Source organism: Stegastes partitus, unplaced genomic scaffold, assembly GCF_000690725.1.
Source record: "Stegastes partitus isolate 25-593 unplaced genomic scaffold, Stegastes_partitus-1.0.2 Scaffold942, whole genome shotgun sequence".
In the NCBI taxonomy this organism is placed as follows: Eukaryota; Metazoa; Chordata; class Actinopteri; family Pomacentridae; genus Stegastes; species Stegastes partitus.
The window spans coordinates 1-16,082 of record NW_007578673.1 but is presented as its reverse complement, the minus strand read 5'-3'; the positions used below and the strand labels follow the sequence as shown (position 1 = coordinate 16,082).

The 16,082-nt window shown below is 41.1% G+C and overlaps 1 protein-coding gene across 1 annotated transcript in view; it reads left to right on the top strand.

Annotated features, from left to right (window-relative positions):
• Positions 1 to 14,177, top strand: part of LOC103366396 (plexin-A4-like) — a gene marked incomplete at its 3' end in the record, with an annotated part of 155,538 nt that extends 141,361 nt beyond the window's left edge. The window contains exons 4-5 of the mRNA XM_008294104.1: positions 679 to 807; positions 14,077 to 14,177. Of these exons, the coding sequence (XP_008292326.1) occupies positions 679 to 807; positions 14,077 to 14,177 (230 nt within the window). The remainder of the gene's footprint in view (positions 1 to 678; positions 808 to 14,076) is intronic.
• Between the last annotated feature and the right edge of the window lie 1,905 nt (positions 14,178 to 16,082).

Below are 16,082 nucleotides of genomic sequence, written 5' to 3'. Positions count from 1 at the left end.
ATGATTCCTAAGTTCCTATTTGCACACTTTGTTGTCCTAAATGCTACCTCTGTTCCATGAGCAAGTCCTTCTTTGTGGAAGGCGACAACACTCTTTCTCACTTTGGGGTTTTTCTTGGTTTTGTTTTTGTTTTTTTAAATCAGTTGTTCTTTATTTCTGTTATATTTTCAGCAGTTAACACAGTCCAATTTGCAGTAACTTGTTAATGAATTGTAAAAATATTTTAATTGCAGACGTAGTGAAAGTAAATTGTAATAAAACAGGTGTTGCTGGCTTTTAAATATGCTTCGGTACCTCTGGAGTACCAGTGCTAACCTAATATTCGCTTGGTTGTTGCATTTAAAGCGCCAAAAAAGGATGCAAAAAAAAACCCCAAAAACACTGACCGGGGCGCTCTCTCCATGTCAGATGTTAATTATTATAGCTGCTTCTAAGACAAGGAGTGCAATTGCTTAGCATTTTCTTTTCCTAGATCAATAGATATTCAAATAATTCAACTCTCTGCACAGTTGGCACTAGCACAATAAGTCTAAATAACAGCGCCAGCAAAAATTCACTCGCTTTCTAATAGGTTTTGAATGTTATTATTTTAATACCTATGAAACAATGTTGGCGCTAAAGTGATTAGAAATGCATAATAAATATATGAATTTTTTATGTGCTTCTATGTTTTTCCAGATCCGGGTAGATGGCTCGTCGCGTGCCCTTCAGTATGAGACGGTCCAGGCTGTGGAGAATGGACCCATCCTCAGAGACATGGCCTTCTCTTCTGACCACCACTACCTCTATGTCATGTCTGAGACCCAGGTCGGACACTCAAACAAACACATACATTAAAAATCCTCCCTGCTGACTCAATATCATAACCACTGGCATTTATCATTTTCTTATGTCAGAGGGTAGAATAACCTTTGGTGTGGCATAGAGGATGTCATTACATCCTGGCTAGAGGAGAGAAAAGGATTAGATGGCCCAATGGATGCTGTGACCATGTCTTTTTATAGAAACATACTGTGAGGGTAGAGCTGGAGTGAATAAATGTGTTGAATTATAGGGAGCGAGGAGAGTGGTCTTAGTTCACTTCTGTCTGTGCCGAACAGTGCTGGTGTGTATGTCTCTGCACAGGCAGATTCACACATGCACACTATCTCCCTTAGTACCTTTGATGACATGGAATGTGGGGCGAAATAGCAGCACTCTGTGTAATGGACACAGACACAGAGTCTGTGAACACCTCTATCAGAGGCAAAACCTCGCCAAAATAGCCATGGAAAGTCACGTAAGTGCACATTCCTGTGACCAACAGTGTTAGATATTCACTTTCTCTTTACATTCCACACACAAAGACGCACGGCCGCAGCCATGTACTTAAATTATATTTTATGTGTGGGAATGATGAATTATAGGTTGAGCCAAACGTTGTCTGCATGCATGATGTAAGCACTCAAATGACTGAACATAAATCATGTGACGTTACGAATATCAAGCAATGAAGTCCTTTTGACTTAGAAATGTCCAAAATTCCTCTTCAAAAATGATTTCACTTGTTAATTTTCCTCACAGGGAAATTACCTTAAATGAGTCCTGATCCTGAAAGCTGAGATTTTGTCACGGAAACAGTAAATGCACAGACATGTAGCGTTCAGCTGTGATGAAAGAAGTACTCAGATGCTTTAGTCAGCGAAAAGTAGCAAAACCACCATACAAAGCATTACAACTGAAAGTGTCTCAAGTAAATGAATGAATGAAATTAAATGAAAAATACTTTATTTATCCCAGACGGGAAATTCAATTCTCAAAATATTATTAGCTTTAATTTGTTTTACATAATATAAAGTGCTTGTGGTGAAAAATCAGGATTTGTGTGTGATCCAGGAATGCATAGTCAGCATTTTACTGTTCTGTATCTAGACAGTTGTGCGAGTTGTAACTACTTTATTGAAGAGATGCACAACATATAACTGCCAATATATCACTGTCCCATCAGCAAGAAAAGGGTTAAACAGTTTTAGGGCTCAGAGGTTTAGAGGTTTAGAAAGAAATATTGTTAATAACTTGATAAAGGATCTAGACACTGCTTTATTGCAAGTGGTGACAGGCCACAAAGGTTCTGAACCATTGATTTTTATGTTATCTGCAAATTAGGGAAGTAGAAAATTTGCCAAATAAATGCAATGGCAATAAACTGCAATGTTTAAAAAAAATAGTAATCTCAATCACTACTAACAGTTTCCAGGCGCTCAAATAAAAGTACTTGAGGATTGTACTTAAGTATAGTAATTACTCTGTTACATTTCACCATGGCAACATAAACAGTCTCTTTCTAACAATGCGTTGTTTAAGTGTTAGCAATCAAATCATACAGGCCAAATGAAGCCGCCAGTGGGTCTCTTTCTCTGTTCACTGTTTATTATTAATGTGACTGTTAGAAATAATATTGCAAAAGCCCTAAAATAGAGATAATATGCATATCATTCCCTCTCTCCCTCCTCTTTATCTCCTGCCACCCGCAATCAGGCCACTGCCACTGCTGTTTTGTTGGCATCACTAGCCTAGTTACCCCTGTACATTGTCTCCGGCTTCCAGAGGATTATAGACCTCTCTGGCACCATGCTGTGTCAGTATTTGCCTAATGTAGTGCATTGTGTTTATGTGTGTGTGGAAATGTGTGCACATTTTAAGTGGCCAGATTATCGTGATGACACTTTAAATATCAGACGGGCCAATGCGATGAAGGTGCCCTTTCAAATGCAGCTCTCATTGCCTCTCCTGAGGTCTCAGTCAGTCCATCTTTAGAGACAGCAGGAAAGGAAAGGCAGGAGAACAAGTGAGCAGAATAAGGACATTTAGGATTCTATTTGTCATGGCATCCAATTACCACTCTTTTGTGCAATTCTGTTAACCAGCAATGTAAGAATTTGTCCCTCCCCGCCCCCCTTTTGGATTGCAGTGCATGTAATTGGGCTTATAAAAGATATTACAGAATAACAAATGAATTATTAGGAATATTTAATTTCCATTCCTTCCCATTATGTTAGATTCCTTTATGTCTCACTGTTATTGCCCAACATCGTGTTACAAATTTAGCATTTTTAATTTGCATGCCAATTAGCTTATATTGAAAAAAATCAACCAAGTGAGTTCTCCAGTAGTGGTTGTGTGCGTCTGTGTGAGGCCTTCGAAGTAATTAGTCTATTAGCCCAGTTACGGGGCTGCCCTCCACTAACTGTTTAGTAGGAACATTTGGGAATTACCATACACACAAATATAGAAAGCAGTTAATGAACACGCCACATACACAGAACACACAAAAACACACTTAAAAAGCTAGTGTACAAACACACGCTTCTTCAGCGCTGCAGGGTTTATAGAACAAGATGAGAGTGAGTGAATAAAATCAGTGTGGCTTTATTTCACTGATCCACTTAGAAATCTTTTCACTTTTTTGATGTTTGAGCAAATATCCCTGCTAGCTCTGTATGTAAATGTAAGTTCTTACCGATTTTTGCTCACTAATCAGGCCTGAGTCACTCTGACTGATATTTTCATTTCATTATAAAACCTTCAAGACTCCCTATAATGTGCATTTAAAGGTTTGTCTAGATTTTTTTTTTTTTATGTTTTAAGGTTCAAACACATTCTTTTTCTCTTTCTTCTCTTTTATTTGCTGCAGCATTTTTTTTTTAACCTTCTGAAACACTCCATCTTAGCTCCTGTCTCTTTAAGGCCTCTCTCGAAAAGCCCAGTCTTCTCTGATTGGTCAGCTGACAAAAGCGAGGTAACGCTGGTTAGAGGAATATGTAATAAATACCGCTCTAGTGAGGAAATAATGTTGAACTGTGAGGCCAACTCATTCTCTGAGCGTTATGCAAAAGTGTTACATGGTGGAAAAGCCTCGACTTCCAACCAGGTGATTTAGGCAGGTAAAGAAGAGTGTTTGTCTTAGGAGAAAATAAGCTTCTTTGGCATAGACTTTGGGCTTTGCAAATGTGGAGAGCTTTTACATGAACAAAAAAACATATCAATGTAAAGGGAAAGCCCCCCAAAAAAACATCTGGGGTCTTCGTTGTTCGAATCAGTAGAGTTGATCAGGTATTTGTGATTTTTCATTTAGATTCAGAAAAAAATATAGCTTTATTATCACTCATTGCCTGTCCTTATTTTTCTGTCAAACAGAACCCTGTTTCAGAATGTCTGCAGCCATTGAAGGAGATGAGTGCAAATTACTGAATCTTAAAAGTAGAAAACGTGGCAACAATATTTTGGCATTACATGTTTGTTCTTACAGTTTTTTTTTGTTTTTTTTTCAGCAAGTTGGTTCTTGAAAATTCCTATGTAAACTGGCTAAAGCTGAGCTGTTTCCTGTCAAGCTGTGGCCTCAAGCCAAAACAAGTTTCTGTTAAAGGTCAAAGAGGATTCCAGAATGTTGTAGAAATCCAAGGAAAGATATACTGTGACAGGATCCATTGTCCACATTTTTCCAACTCCTGGAAACAATCTTGTGAAAATAATTAGTTCATTAATGCACTTTCATTTACAAATTCCGATATAGAGCGAATGTTACTCCGCTGATTTTAAAAGTTCCTTGCCTGATCAGTATTCAGAGTTAAATGTCATCTTGGATTACTTGGGTTTTGTTTTTGTCTACCTCGCAGTGAAGTTCAAAAGGCACGTTGTGGTCATCTTAGTATGCAGCAGTATTGAGTGCAGCACTGCTTGCTGGATCATTGGGATAGTTAATACCACCTTGCACATTCCTGATTCCCAGCAGTGGCAAACGCTATTAAAGCAGCCTGAGTTGGTCGATGGATAAAGGCAACCTGCTGTGTCCGGGGCCTGGGACCCAGACACTCGGAGAGAGAGTGTGATATTTAGAACAACAGAGAAATACATACAAGGGCAACACATGATAGAAAGAGAGGAGCAAGGGTGCCCACAACAGGAGGCTGAGAACAGAGCTGGTCGATAGTGCTCGTCCCATGCTGTTCTTAGCCTTGAAATACTCCCCCATGGATTGGTTATGCCAGGCATGGACCAGGAGACAGCACACCTCTGCATCCTGTCTGGTTCGGTAGTGCACAGTGAAGGTCAGGTACTGATGATGGGGGAGTGAAGGTGGTCTTCAGGGAAAGGCAATTAAAAAGCATCAACAGTGGAGTTTGTAAAAAGACAAGTTTTGTGTTAAAGTATGCATTTCATTTGTGTGTGTTTTTTGTACACCGCTGGGGAATCCCTTTGACAGGCCACTTGAGTTTCTAGTATCACTGATCCCAGCAGTCAATAGTGAAGACAACTCGGCCAAAGTTGAGAAACTGCTGTCTAAACTTCTCCTACTAATTAACTCCAAAGAAATGCAATCCTTGTCCTCACTGCAATCATCGCTCTCTATCACAAAGTGAATTAAAGAAAGCAAACATGATTACTCGGGCTGTGTGATTGCCCAGCTCAGTATTTTTCTTTATTAGCGAACAAATTTATATTCTCTGATCTAGCTAGCAAAGCCATTTTCTTTGCAAACTTATCGAGTATTGTCACTCTCCATCGCAAAGCAAAAGAATGTAAATAGAGTTACTTGGGCTCTGTGAGGATATTACACTCGGATAATGCATGACAGCTTTTTCCCGTGTTGTTTTAGCGCTTCGACAATTAACTGATCAATTATAAATAAATACGGCAGGACCACTGGAACACCTTGGCGGAGAAGTATAAAATCCAGCTTCAGGAATTGGGTATCATGCTGAGAGTCACTCTATACCCCGCTTGTCTGTGTCAAATTATACACTCGTTAGAGAAGGAAGCTCGCCAAACACAAACACACATTCTCATGCAGTATTGTGCGTTGTAATTTTCTCATCCTTCATTTTTTTTCTACTGTGCTTGTTAAATCTTTTTTAATTCTTTCTTTCCTCCATCCTGTGACTATGTAATCTTTGCTGAGTTTGTTTTTCTTACAGGGTTAGAGTTTTCTCTCCTACAACCCCTATTCTTTTCTAAGAGGATTTGTAAAGCGAATGAGGATTCAGCCTTCTGCGTTTTTTTCCCCCCCTCCTCTTTCTTTCATCTCCTTTCTTTCCATCTTTCTTTCATTTCTAACCCTCTCTGACTACCCATTGTCATCTTTTACCATACGTCAACCCCCAAAGCTCCACTGCTTAATTTTTTTTCCCCTATTCCTCACTAGCAAAGTAATCTGTCATCCCTGCACTCTTATTAATCCAGTGATTGGCTGTCCTCTAATTGGATATTTCTCTCTATCTCCCTTTCACTCACACGCTCACACACACATAGACACAAGTCATCCTATTAGTGGGTTAAATAGATGTTCTGGTATAAAGAGGACAGTCAGATTATAGAACTGGCTGTGATTATGGATGTTAGGGTTGCAGTTTGAGTGACAGGGCCAGGTCAATCCCACTGTTAATATGAGCTGGTACAGTAGTCCACTACTGTGTCACTATGCTGTTAACACTGGTTCATTTGTCAGCCACACTGAGAACGCCTGGGTAGAATGAATGAGCTGCTGTCAGTGGATGTTAGGGGTCATTTCACCATTAGTAAAAAGTAGTAAAAATACAAATCACACACCAACATTTATATGCTATAAATATATTTATTGCACTCTGGATGTGCTGAAGAGCTACTGACAGTGATATGAATAACTTATGGAACCATTTAAATGCATAGGTTCTTTCTTTTCCATCTTTACCAAATAATCTTTTCAAAATAGAATAAAAAAAGCCACAACTGTATTACTCATGGGTAGCCAACGTGAAGATAGGCAGCAATAACAAATAATTATTTCAGCTGTTATATATCCCTTTTTGCAAAAAGGAAAAAGTGTTCAACTCGACAAAAAAAACATTTTAGTTGTCAGTAATGTATCCAGTTGCATTAATCTCACAAGTTGCCATAATGGATTTTCTGACCTTCTGCGCTCTGAAATGCACAACACTGTGACTTTGAATTACCTGAGGAATATAGTACATGTTTGGATCTACAGTACCACACATTATACACAACTGTCTAAGTAGCATTTGATGTCAAATGGAATAAAAGTGACTTCTGTTTGGACCCAATCATGAGAAAGTAATTTCAAAGAATATGATTTTGATAGCAGAGCACATTACTGTGCAGCTGGCTGTGCTGAGACTTGACATGAGTTTGAGGGCATTTGGGGGCTGTTCAAGCTGTTGTTTGTTGTGTCTTAGTCATTCAATCCATCCTTAAGTGTTCCCATAGCCATACCATTACCCTACAGCAACCCAGGAAACACATTAAGTTATCCTGCCAACCACTCTTGAGTGAGTCAGGGGTTAGATTTTATCTGGCATGTTCCTACATGGCCTCCGTGCTCAGGTTATTCCTTTTATAACCTACCAAGGCTTTACATTCAGCATTTAAACTGTTGCTGGAAAGTGCTGCCACTGCCACATTCATTGTGCTCAATTATTTATATTCAGTGCAGCAAATGCAGATCTGTAAGTGTGAATTATTGAAAATGTGTACTATAGTGGGGTGAGATCGTTCAAAGTCAAATGCTTTTTTCTGTTCCGAACCCCCCGAGGGAAATCCGACAAGCCAATTTGTGGAAGTATCGCGTCTTCGCATCTCATCAAAGATGTTTAATACCAGCATCCTTTAATTTCTATCAGCGGGAAACTTTTTACCGCATCCCTTAGAGTGTGGCTTCCTCACCCTTCTAGTGTGCGGCTGTGAGTTATGAAGGTGTTTAGATGTGCATATTATGTTGTGTCCCAGTTTAGCTGCAGGCTGACTGTGGTCTAACAAGGCAAGTGAACAGAGCTGATATGTTGCAGCCATCGCTGCCTGACGCGCTTCTGAAAAATGTCAACAAAGTGGGGCAGACAAGGTTGGAGTGAACTCTTGGCTCACTCAAAGTCCTTTTTGAAGTTTTACCTTTGTCTCCTCTCTTTCTCTCGCGTATCCACTCTTGCCGTCTCTCAGCATGTTTCTCAATCTATGTTCTCAGTTTGTGTACCTGTCTCTTCTGCAGGCCCATTATTCTATAAAACAGACAGATATTTTATGTAATTTGTCATTCATGTGAGTCAACATTCAGCATCTTTCTGACAGCATCTTGGCTACTGGAAACAGTCCAAGCTGTGCACTCAGTCTTCGTGATACAGGCCTTATTTTTACCCAAGCGATGCCTCATGGCAAGATGAAGCAGCCTGTGCAGAATTAGACACTTTCTGTATGTGCCAATGGGAGACCTTGACCATCATGTGCTCGACATGGTTTTTGCACAGAGGACTGACAATGTAATGGGACAACATTAGCAGATGTTAGGGCAAGTTGTACTATAGGAATTTGGCAGGCTTTAGCTTTTGGGTGCCTATTTAGTAAGCACAGACATATCAGAGATGACAGATGGTAAAAACATAGCAGAGTCTGCATCACACAGGAAATTCTAATCTCCAAACTATTATTAGTGAACTGCTTCAAGCTAGTTTAGCAGCTTTCTTCCCTTTGTGTATGGGGGGCTTACTCTCTTTGGAATGGAAAGATAAGTGAAAATGATTGATTGTATCCGAGTCATTTGTCATGCGCTGACAGTCCTGACAGTGCAATGGATGGCTTTGTCATTTAACCTCTGCGACGTCAAATGAAAACAATATTGCACTTGCAGCCACTGGCCCGCTCTGTTAACTGAGTTTATGATATAATACCGTTGGTTGGTGTTTGACGGATTGAGCGGTGCGTCAGCTGTGGCGAAGCAGTGGGTCGTTGATTTGTCCCTCGCTTCATTTGACTCCCACGTCAATCTCTCCTCCATCCAGCTGGAGAGGAGAGAGGTGGGACACAGGAGGACAAGAAAGAAGGAGAACGGCACCAGTAAATGAATGAGAGAATAAATGACAGACTGAATTGATATTCTGCGCTGGATAGAGAAGAGAATAAGAGACCAGAACTTGAAGGCTGAAGTTGAGAAGAAACAGATCGTTGAGACCACTTATAATAAATAGACACTGACATTGGCCTGGTTAGAAGGGCTGTTTGTATACTTCACATTATCCTGAGGTGCTGAAAGAACTTGAGTTTTAGGCATTATAGAAAGACTTTGCATGGCAGCATGCTGATGATTGGTTGAGGATTTCAGGCCTGTTTCCATTTGCAAGACATACTGTTGTCATAATAGCAGGTCAGGAATTATTATTCATATCCACCGCCACGTATATGAATCATGATTTTACTTAAGAGGCTTAATGATCGTCGCTGATTCGCTTGCAGTCGTCAGCACAACTTGAGGATATATAATTGCAGACAGCTGCTGTCGTAGGCAGCAATATATCTTTGTCACACGCACAAAAATTGACAGTGTTTTAACAGTGACCAAATAACACTACATCACATACATTTACCCAATTTATTTCTTTTTAATTCCTGTTTCCCGGCCAATAGTAACGACAGACTGCCAACGCTGTGCTGAACTAATGAACAAACTCACACCAGGGAAGGAGAAAAAGACGAAGCTAGCCTCGGGGAAGAAGAGGGAAGATAAGAGAAGTTCAGTGTACCCTACAGGCTGTAAAGCAGGATTGGACTATCACTTCAATTTCCCTCTCTCTGTTCATTTGGAGTGGTGTAGTTTGGCTGCAGGTGGAATCCCTGTTTAATTACAAGTGGAGGGCGCAGGAAAAGAGAAGGATAAAGAGAGGAATAGAGATGAGGCCGAAGAATTAGTTGATAATAAAAGTCTCTGCAGGTTTAATAAATGATCATTTTCCCGCTGCAGGTTGACTCGAATGCTCCTGGCATTGTGTAAGGAGAATAAGGGGAGACAGAGAGGAAAGGAGAGAGGAAAGAAAAACAAAGTTAATCTTTATTATCTCCTCGGAGTGGAGTGATTAAGTTCTTGAAGTGAAAATCCTAAATACGCTAAACCAAAGATTCTCGCTCCCTTTCCTCCCTTCACACCCATCTCCTACAGATGCGATAGACACATACACACTTACTGTATATAACATTATTGTACCACCACAGCAAATGATCAAGTGTGTCTTCATCTTTCTCCCTGAACATTAAGGCATCAAGTACTTCTGTAATCTCTGCCTTTTTTAAAAGCATGATTATATTCAGCAGCTTCCATCTCGCCCTATTGTGAAAGGAGGGAGAGTGCAGGGTGTAATGGCTGTCATTTACTCACCTGAAACAGGAGGGAATTATAAATGCCATGCACCCCATCCTTTGTATTTATCCCTGCTGATATGATAGTGCAGTCATAGTGAAGAGACAGTGAGCCATAATGGTTGCCTCGCTGGCAAAGCCCACGAAGAAGATAGCATGAAATGAATGTGATATCGAGATGAGAGGGACAAGGGGTGCATTGGGTCGTTTAGCCACCAAATCCCTCAATTTTTTGATAAAAGAGGAGACAAAAGTGTTGCTTGCTACAGTGTGTGTGTGTCTGTGTGTGTGTGTCAGATAGAGAACAGAGGCTCTGGAGAGATGATGAATGTATGATCTTACACACCTCAGAGCGTCTGAGTGACAGAGACAGACAGACAGAAACTGGGGGGGAATGAATGATATCAGGACGTGTGCTCTGGAACAGAGGGCTCACATTGGCACCCATCGCCTCCTCCGGGCTCTGAATGTGGTGTGTGTTTGTCTTTATTTGTGTGTGTTTTATCTGTTGACAAAACCATCTCCCCAGATGCAGGCGTCTGAGGCTTCGATAGGCATCAGGAGGTCCCTTCCATTCTACAGCCTAAGTCTAATTCTCTGTGTGTTTTTTTTTTTTTTGTTGTGTACGTGTGTTCTTGTGGGTACTGTGGCTATCGGTATATCTGCCACTGGTGAAGTGTTGAATTATAAAGCGTTGAGATACGGTGGCATCGTTCGCTACACTTCTGTCTGGGTGCTTAGCTTTTATGGCAGATCACAAGATGACAAACCAGTCGTTGCGGTGACATGGTTACATAGATGACATAAATGCGCACATGGACAGACGCGGGCAAATTGTGGCTTTTACACACTCGTGATAAAGCTTTGGCAGCCGAAATCCCTGCATAGGCTATCACAATGGCCTTTCTCTTCAGTAACTAAGAGGTTATTTAGCTGGCAGTGAGGTGAAGCGGTGATGGATCTTAAGAGGAGTAGCCGGCCTGGTGGAGAGTGACAGGAAGGGAGGAAATGTATCTTGTGAGATGCATTGTTCAATGAAGATCAGCGCCGAGTCTGATCATGTGCACAAACCGTTGCTCCACTATCTTCCCGATTCCATCTCAAACTCATTCCCTTTATCTACCTAATGCAAATATGCCTTTACACAGTAGGGAGGGCAAAACATACGAGCTGTTTCTTTCCCAAAGCACACACACAAGCTTAACACACAGAGATGCACCTGCATTGTCTCTAATCTGTAATAGCATGCAGGATTCCTCTTGACTTTGACAAGGAGATACGCCCCCTCTGAATTCATTGTGTGAATCTATGCCAGTGTGTGTGTGCACACATGCTGTCTGAGTATGCTATTTATAGTACTTGCAGAGATACACAGAAGATACATAAATGTAGCGAGTCAGAGGGGGAATGATGCAACGATGTGTTTTTAAGTGTATCTCCATCATACCACTGTGTCAGCGTCGGACTTCAGTGATAGTATGTGCATCTGTGCGCACATGTTTTGGAATGTGAATTCCACCATGAGTGTGTGCAAAACTGACTTGACTTGGTGTGTTTTTTTTATTTGAGCAAGAGGCTGACAGGCAGAGATGTGCTGTGTGATAGTCTGTGCGTCCAACAGAGAGAACCGCCATCAGTGCCAGGCTGCGCTTTAGAGATACCACTAAGCATAGACATTTCTGATCTCTTGTTACATTCAGTCATGGCCTACATTGCATGGTTTAATTATGGTCTCTTTATACCCTCAAATGTGGAATTTAGTCTGTAAAATGTGCTGCGAAGACATGTATAATTATATCCAAATGTAAAAAGAGAAACCAATATGCAAAATAATTTGATCCTCAGCACTTATTGTAGGTGGTGCACTGAAGAGGTGATTTGTTGATTTGAGACCTAAATTACATCAGTGCACTAAACCCATATCTGCTCAAGCAAGCTGTGCTTGTGCTGAATCCATGTTCTGACCTTGTGCCCAAAGAAAATATAGATTTCTTTTTTGCTTTTTACTGCAACTTTGGTGTTTGTTTTCATTACCTTGTATTAGTATATCCATTCTCTGTACTGTGTACTGTATGCATATCAGTGCAAAGGCGCAGTCATTTTGTGCGAAAATAGCCCATGAGAAGACTTCATGTCTTCAGTATTGTGCTGCAGGGTTTATTTTTGTACAATTCCTTGAGAAGTAACTGTACGATCAAAACAGATGAATAGATATGTGATAATCAGCTTGTAAGTCCTTGTCCTTGATGAGCCTTCATCTGATTTTCCATTAAGTACAACTGTGGCCAGTGGTGATTTAGCTGTACAGTACACATGTAGTATTATTCATCCACACTGATTATGCAACCTTCAGGTATCATTCTTTTGAGGTTGGAGTCTAAAATGTTTGTTTTTCAAGTTTTGAAAGAAAACATTTGTTAAGGATACCAAGGAATCACCAGGTATCAGTTAGAGAACGGTGAAAACATTTGCTAATGCTCATCTTTACCCAAAGAGTTGTTATTTCAGTACTGAATTCCAGCGAGTACGCAGGCACACATACACATCCTTGTTGCCTCTTACCCTCATCATAACCCAATATCAGTCCCACGCTGATGATGTCGTCTCCCTTTCCTGGCTGTCATCAGTGAGCAGCGACAGTGACAGCGGTCATCCACCAATGACGGGTCATTAATCAAAAGTGCCAGCAACACCTATTATTGCGCCATGCAGTTACCATGGTGACAGGAGGAGGGGACAGCTGAGATCTACCTCAGCTTTGCCCCTTGCACTCATTCACTCACGGCCCATGCCAATCAGTGCCAGTCAATGCCAGTTTGAATTGGCAGGGCCATATATCATAATAGATGGATGGCTGTCCTAAGTGGCCGAGGTTCCCACAAGGAGCCAGCTGGATGGGAGAAAGATGGACACTGTCAAGCAGTAACAGTTTCATAAAAATCAATCATGATACAAAATACTTTGCATATTACTTTGGTTGGCTTGTTTTTGAAGTTGATGTGTATGTTCCTCGAAACCAAGACTTTAAGTTTTGCTGGATTTATTTTGTTGTCTGGTTGCTATGACAGAACAAGCAGAAGGCCTAGAAAGTGTTGTTACTAATCAGCCACTGACCACTGCAGGAACTCGCAGACTGTTTAAAGGCGGCCTGAATCTTGTTCTGACCCCATAAACCGCCTCTGTAGAACCTCTTTGAGGGGCATTCCAACTCCACAATGGACAAAGCAAGGCTTAGAGGGCCGATTTTGGGGCTATTCTAGTACCTGCCCCACATTCCTGCAGTGGAATATAGTAAAATTAGGAGCCTCCCATCACATCTACAGTGACATCTAATAGAGACAATTTACAGCTACCTTAAATATTGATGCTAATAATGTGCTGAGTCATTCAGGGTGCAGACAATGATCTGGCAACAAGATATGTAATGTTGTGAGTAAAAGACACAGCTATTGCTATCACCTCTCCACCTACACATGCTTTGACCATCTGACTGCAACAAGCATCTGCCTGTAGTTTGTCTACCTGGACTCCTTCACCATTATCCAGTGAATCCTACACCCTGTACACTCCCGTGAATCACCTTTTTGTCATCGTAGTTGATATTTAAAATTGAGGGACGTTTTGTAAGTTTTCCTGTTGCGGTTTTGTTTATTAGCATTAATTTATCCATTTTCTTTCTCATTCAGACATTGGAAGCAAGCTTGCCAATGTTTATATCACATTCAAATTTCTGCTATGCCATACCTAAACACTGCATTTCTCATATCTTGGAACGTTACATTTCTCTGGTATTTCACACGCTCTATCTGTCTTGTTGTAGTGTTGTTCGTCTTATAATTTTGCTCATCTTCACACCATTCATATATTGAACATTTAAGCTGAATGTGTCTCTATTGTGTTTTAACCCTGTTGCATTTTCCTCTGCAGCTGTCGAGGGTGCCAGTGGAGGCCTGCGGTCAGTACTCGACCTGCAGTGAATGTCTTGGATCAGGAGATCCTCACTGTGGCTGGTGTGTTCTGCACAACATGTAAGTCCAACTACAATTGTAACTAACCTGCACACACACTTCCACAAATACTCACATGTCTGTAAATCTCTCTTCTCATTCACCCCTGAAGCATGAAAAGACTATGATTTGTCAGTTCCTTCCCATTCATTTACTAAGGCTTCAACATACTAACCAGACATTGTGGGGGATGAGGTATTTGTGTTGTTCGGCCCCCCCACCTCCATGACGCCTGGGCTCATGCCCAGCCCTTTAGCCCTTAAGCACTCAGGGACATCTCTAGCCAACCTGAGCCATGTCTCAGATTGCTTTCCTGGGGCTCACCGTTGTGCCAACGTTGCCTTCAGATCCATTACCAAACCTAACCACTGCCATTGTTTACTAGCCCTGAAACCAGAGCCTGGTGAGAGCAGAGACTGGTGGCCACTGCCAAAGTTGTGATGGGCACCACGCCAACCTTCAGGAGTTGACACGAGGAGTGATAGTTTCTGTTGTTGTAGAAAACTGTTGAATAAGATCTCAGAGATGATCTCATTAACTATAAAATACTCACTTTGCCTTGCTAACCTGTTCCCTTTCCTTGCATTTTTTTTTTCTTCCTTCACTTTTGAGATTGTGTGTGTCTGTCTTTCTCTCCTTCAAATGCACAAGCATGCACACACAGATACGCACAAATTCACAAACACCCCAGCTGCTGTCAAACCCTTGTCCCTCAAGATTGGAGAGGGAGATAGAGCTTGCTAGGGGGCAGGGAGATTTCCCACTCCACTGTAAATTGAAAATTGGTTTCTTGTGTTGGTGCAAGCCCCAGGGTAGAGTGTGTGTATATATGTGTGTATGTGAGTGAGACTGAGTACATTTAGCACCTTCATCCCTGCTGGCACTGAGAGGACATGGGGAGGGCAGAGAAGCAGTGGGATTGTGAGAGGAACCTAGAGAGGAAGAAAAAAATGGACATGGAAGGCAGAGAGAATAAGAGATAAATGGCACAATGAAAAAAGAAGGATTTAAGGTAGAAGATTAATAGACAATCGATCCTGTGAAATTCAAAGAAAGACAAAAACAACAAAAAAAGGTATCAGGATGATCATAGTGTGTTCTAAGATCTAGGAGAAGGGAGGTGTCAAAGAGTCTTAGTGAAGAAAAAATGTGATTTCATGTGCAAGAGAGTGAAGAAAGGAAAAAAAAAAAAGAGCATGGATGTATATGACGTCTCTAGGGTACAACCACACTTTGATGGGTTATGGTTCACAAATTAGAGGTTACAATGTATGGATGTGCAAATCATCAGTCCAGACGCTTCATCACAGTTTCTTATACACCCTCTCAACTTAACCAGACATCATTCAACCATGCAGCGTATTCTAGCAGATCATTTAATTTAAAAATAATTTGTTCAAAGACTGAAGTTTAAGGATAAAAAAAAAAACCCAAAAACAAATTAACATCAACCAATGAGCAGCCATTGTGCAGATATTCGGAACGTACTTGCAATTTAAAACAAGTTGGACTTAAGTTCTTGCCTGAAGTGTGACTGTATGTGAATATGGAATGTATGTAGGTATGTGAGTGTATGTTTGTCTGTGTGTGTGTGTGTGTGTGTGTGTGTGTGTGTATATAAACCCGTTAACACTCTTGACATCCTCACAGTCAGAGCAAATGGGTGGCCACAGATTGGCCTGTCACACTTATCCTGATAGAATTGGCTCACCTCGGCTCACCTCCGTCTTAACACACAAGCCCCCCCAAGGCCAGACCTACAAATGCACAAACCCTCCTTACTGGAGAGTCACAAAAACAAGAATAGAGCCCGAAGAGAGAGAGAGAATATAACTAAAATGCCACTTTAGTAGATCTTAGGTGCCTCAATGTTTGACCAGCATAAGGGCAGAAAAAGAGATTAGTTTCTGCTGTGTGTGTCTGTCT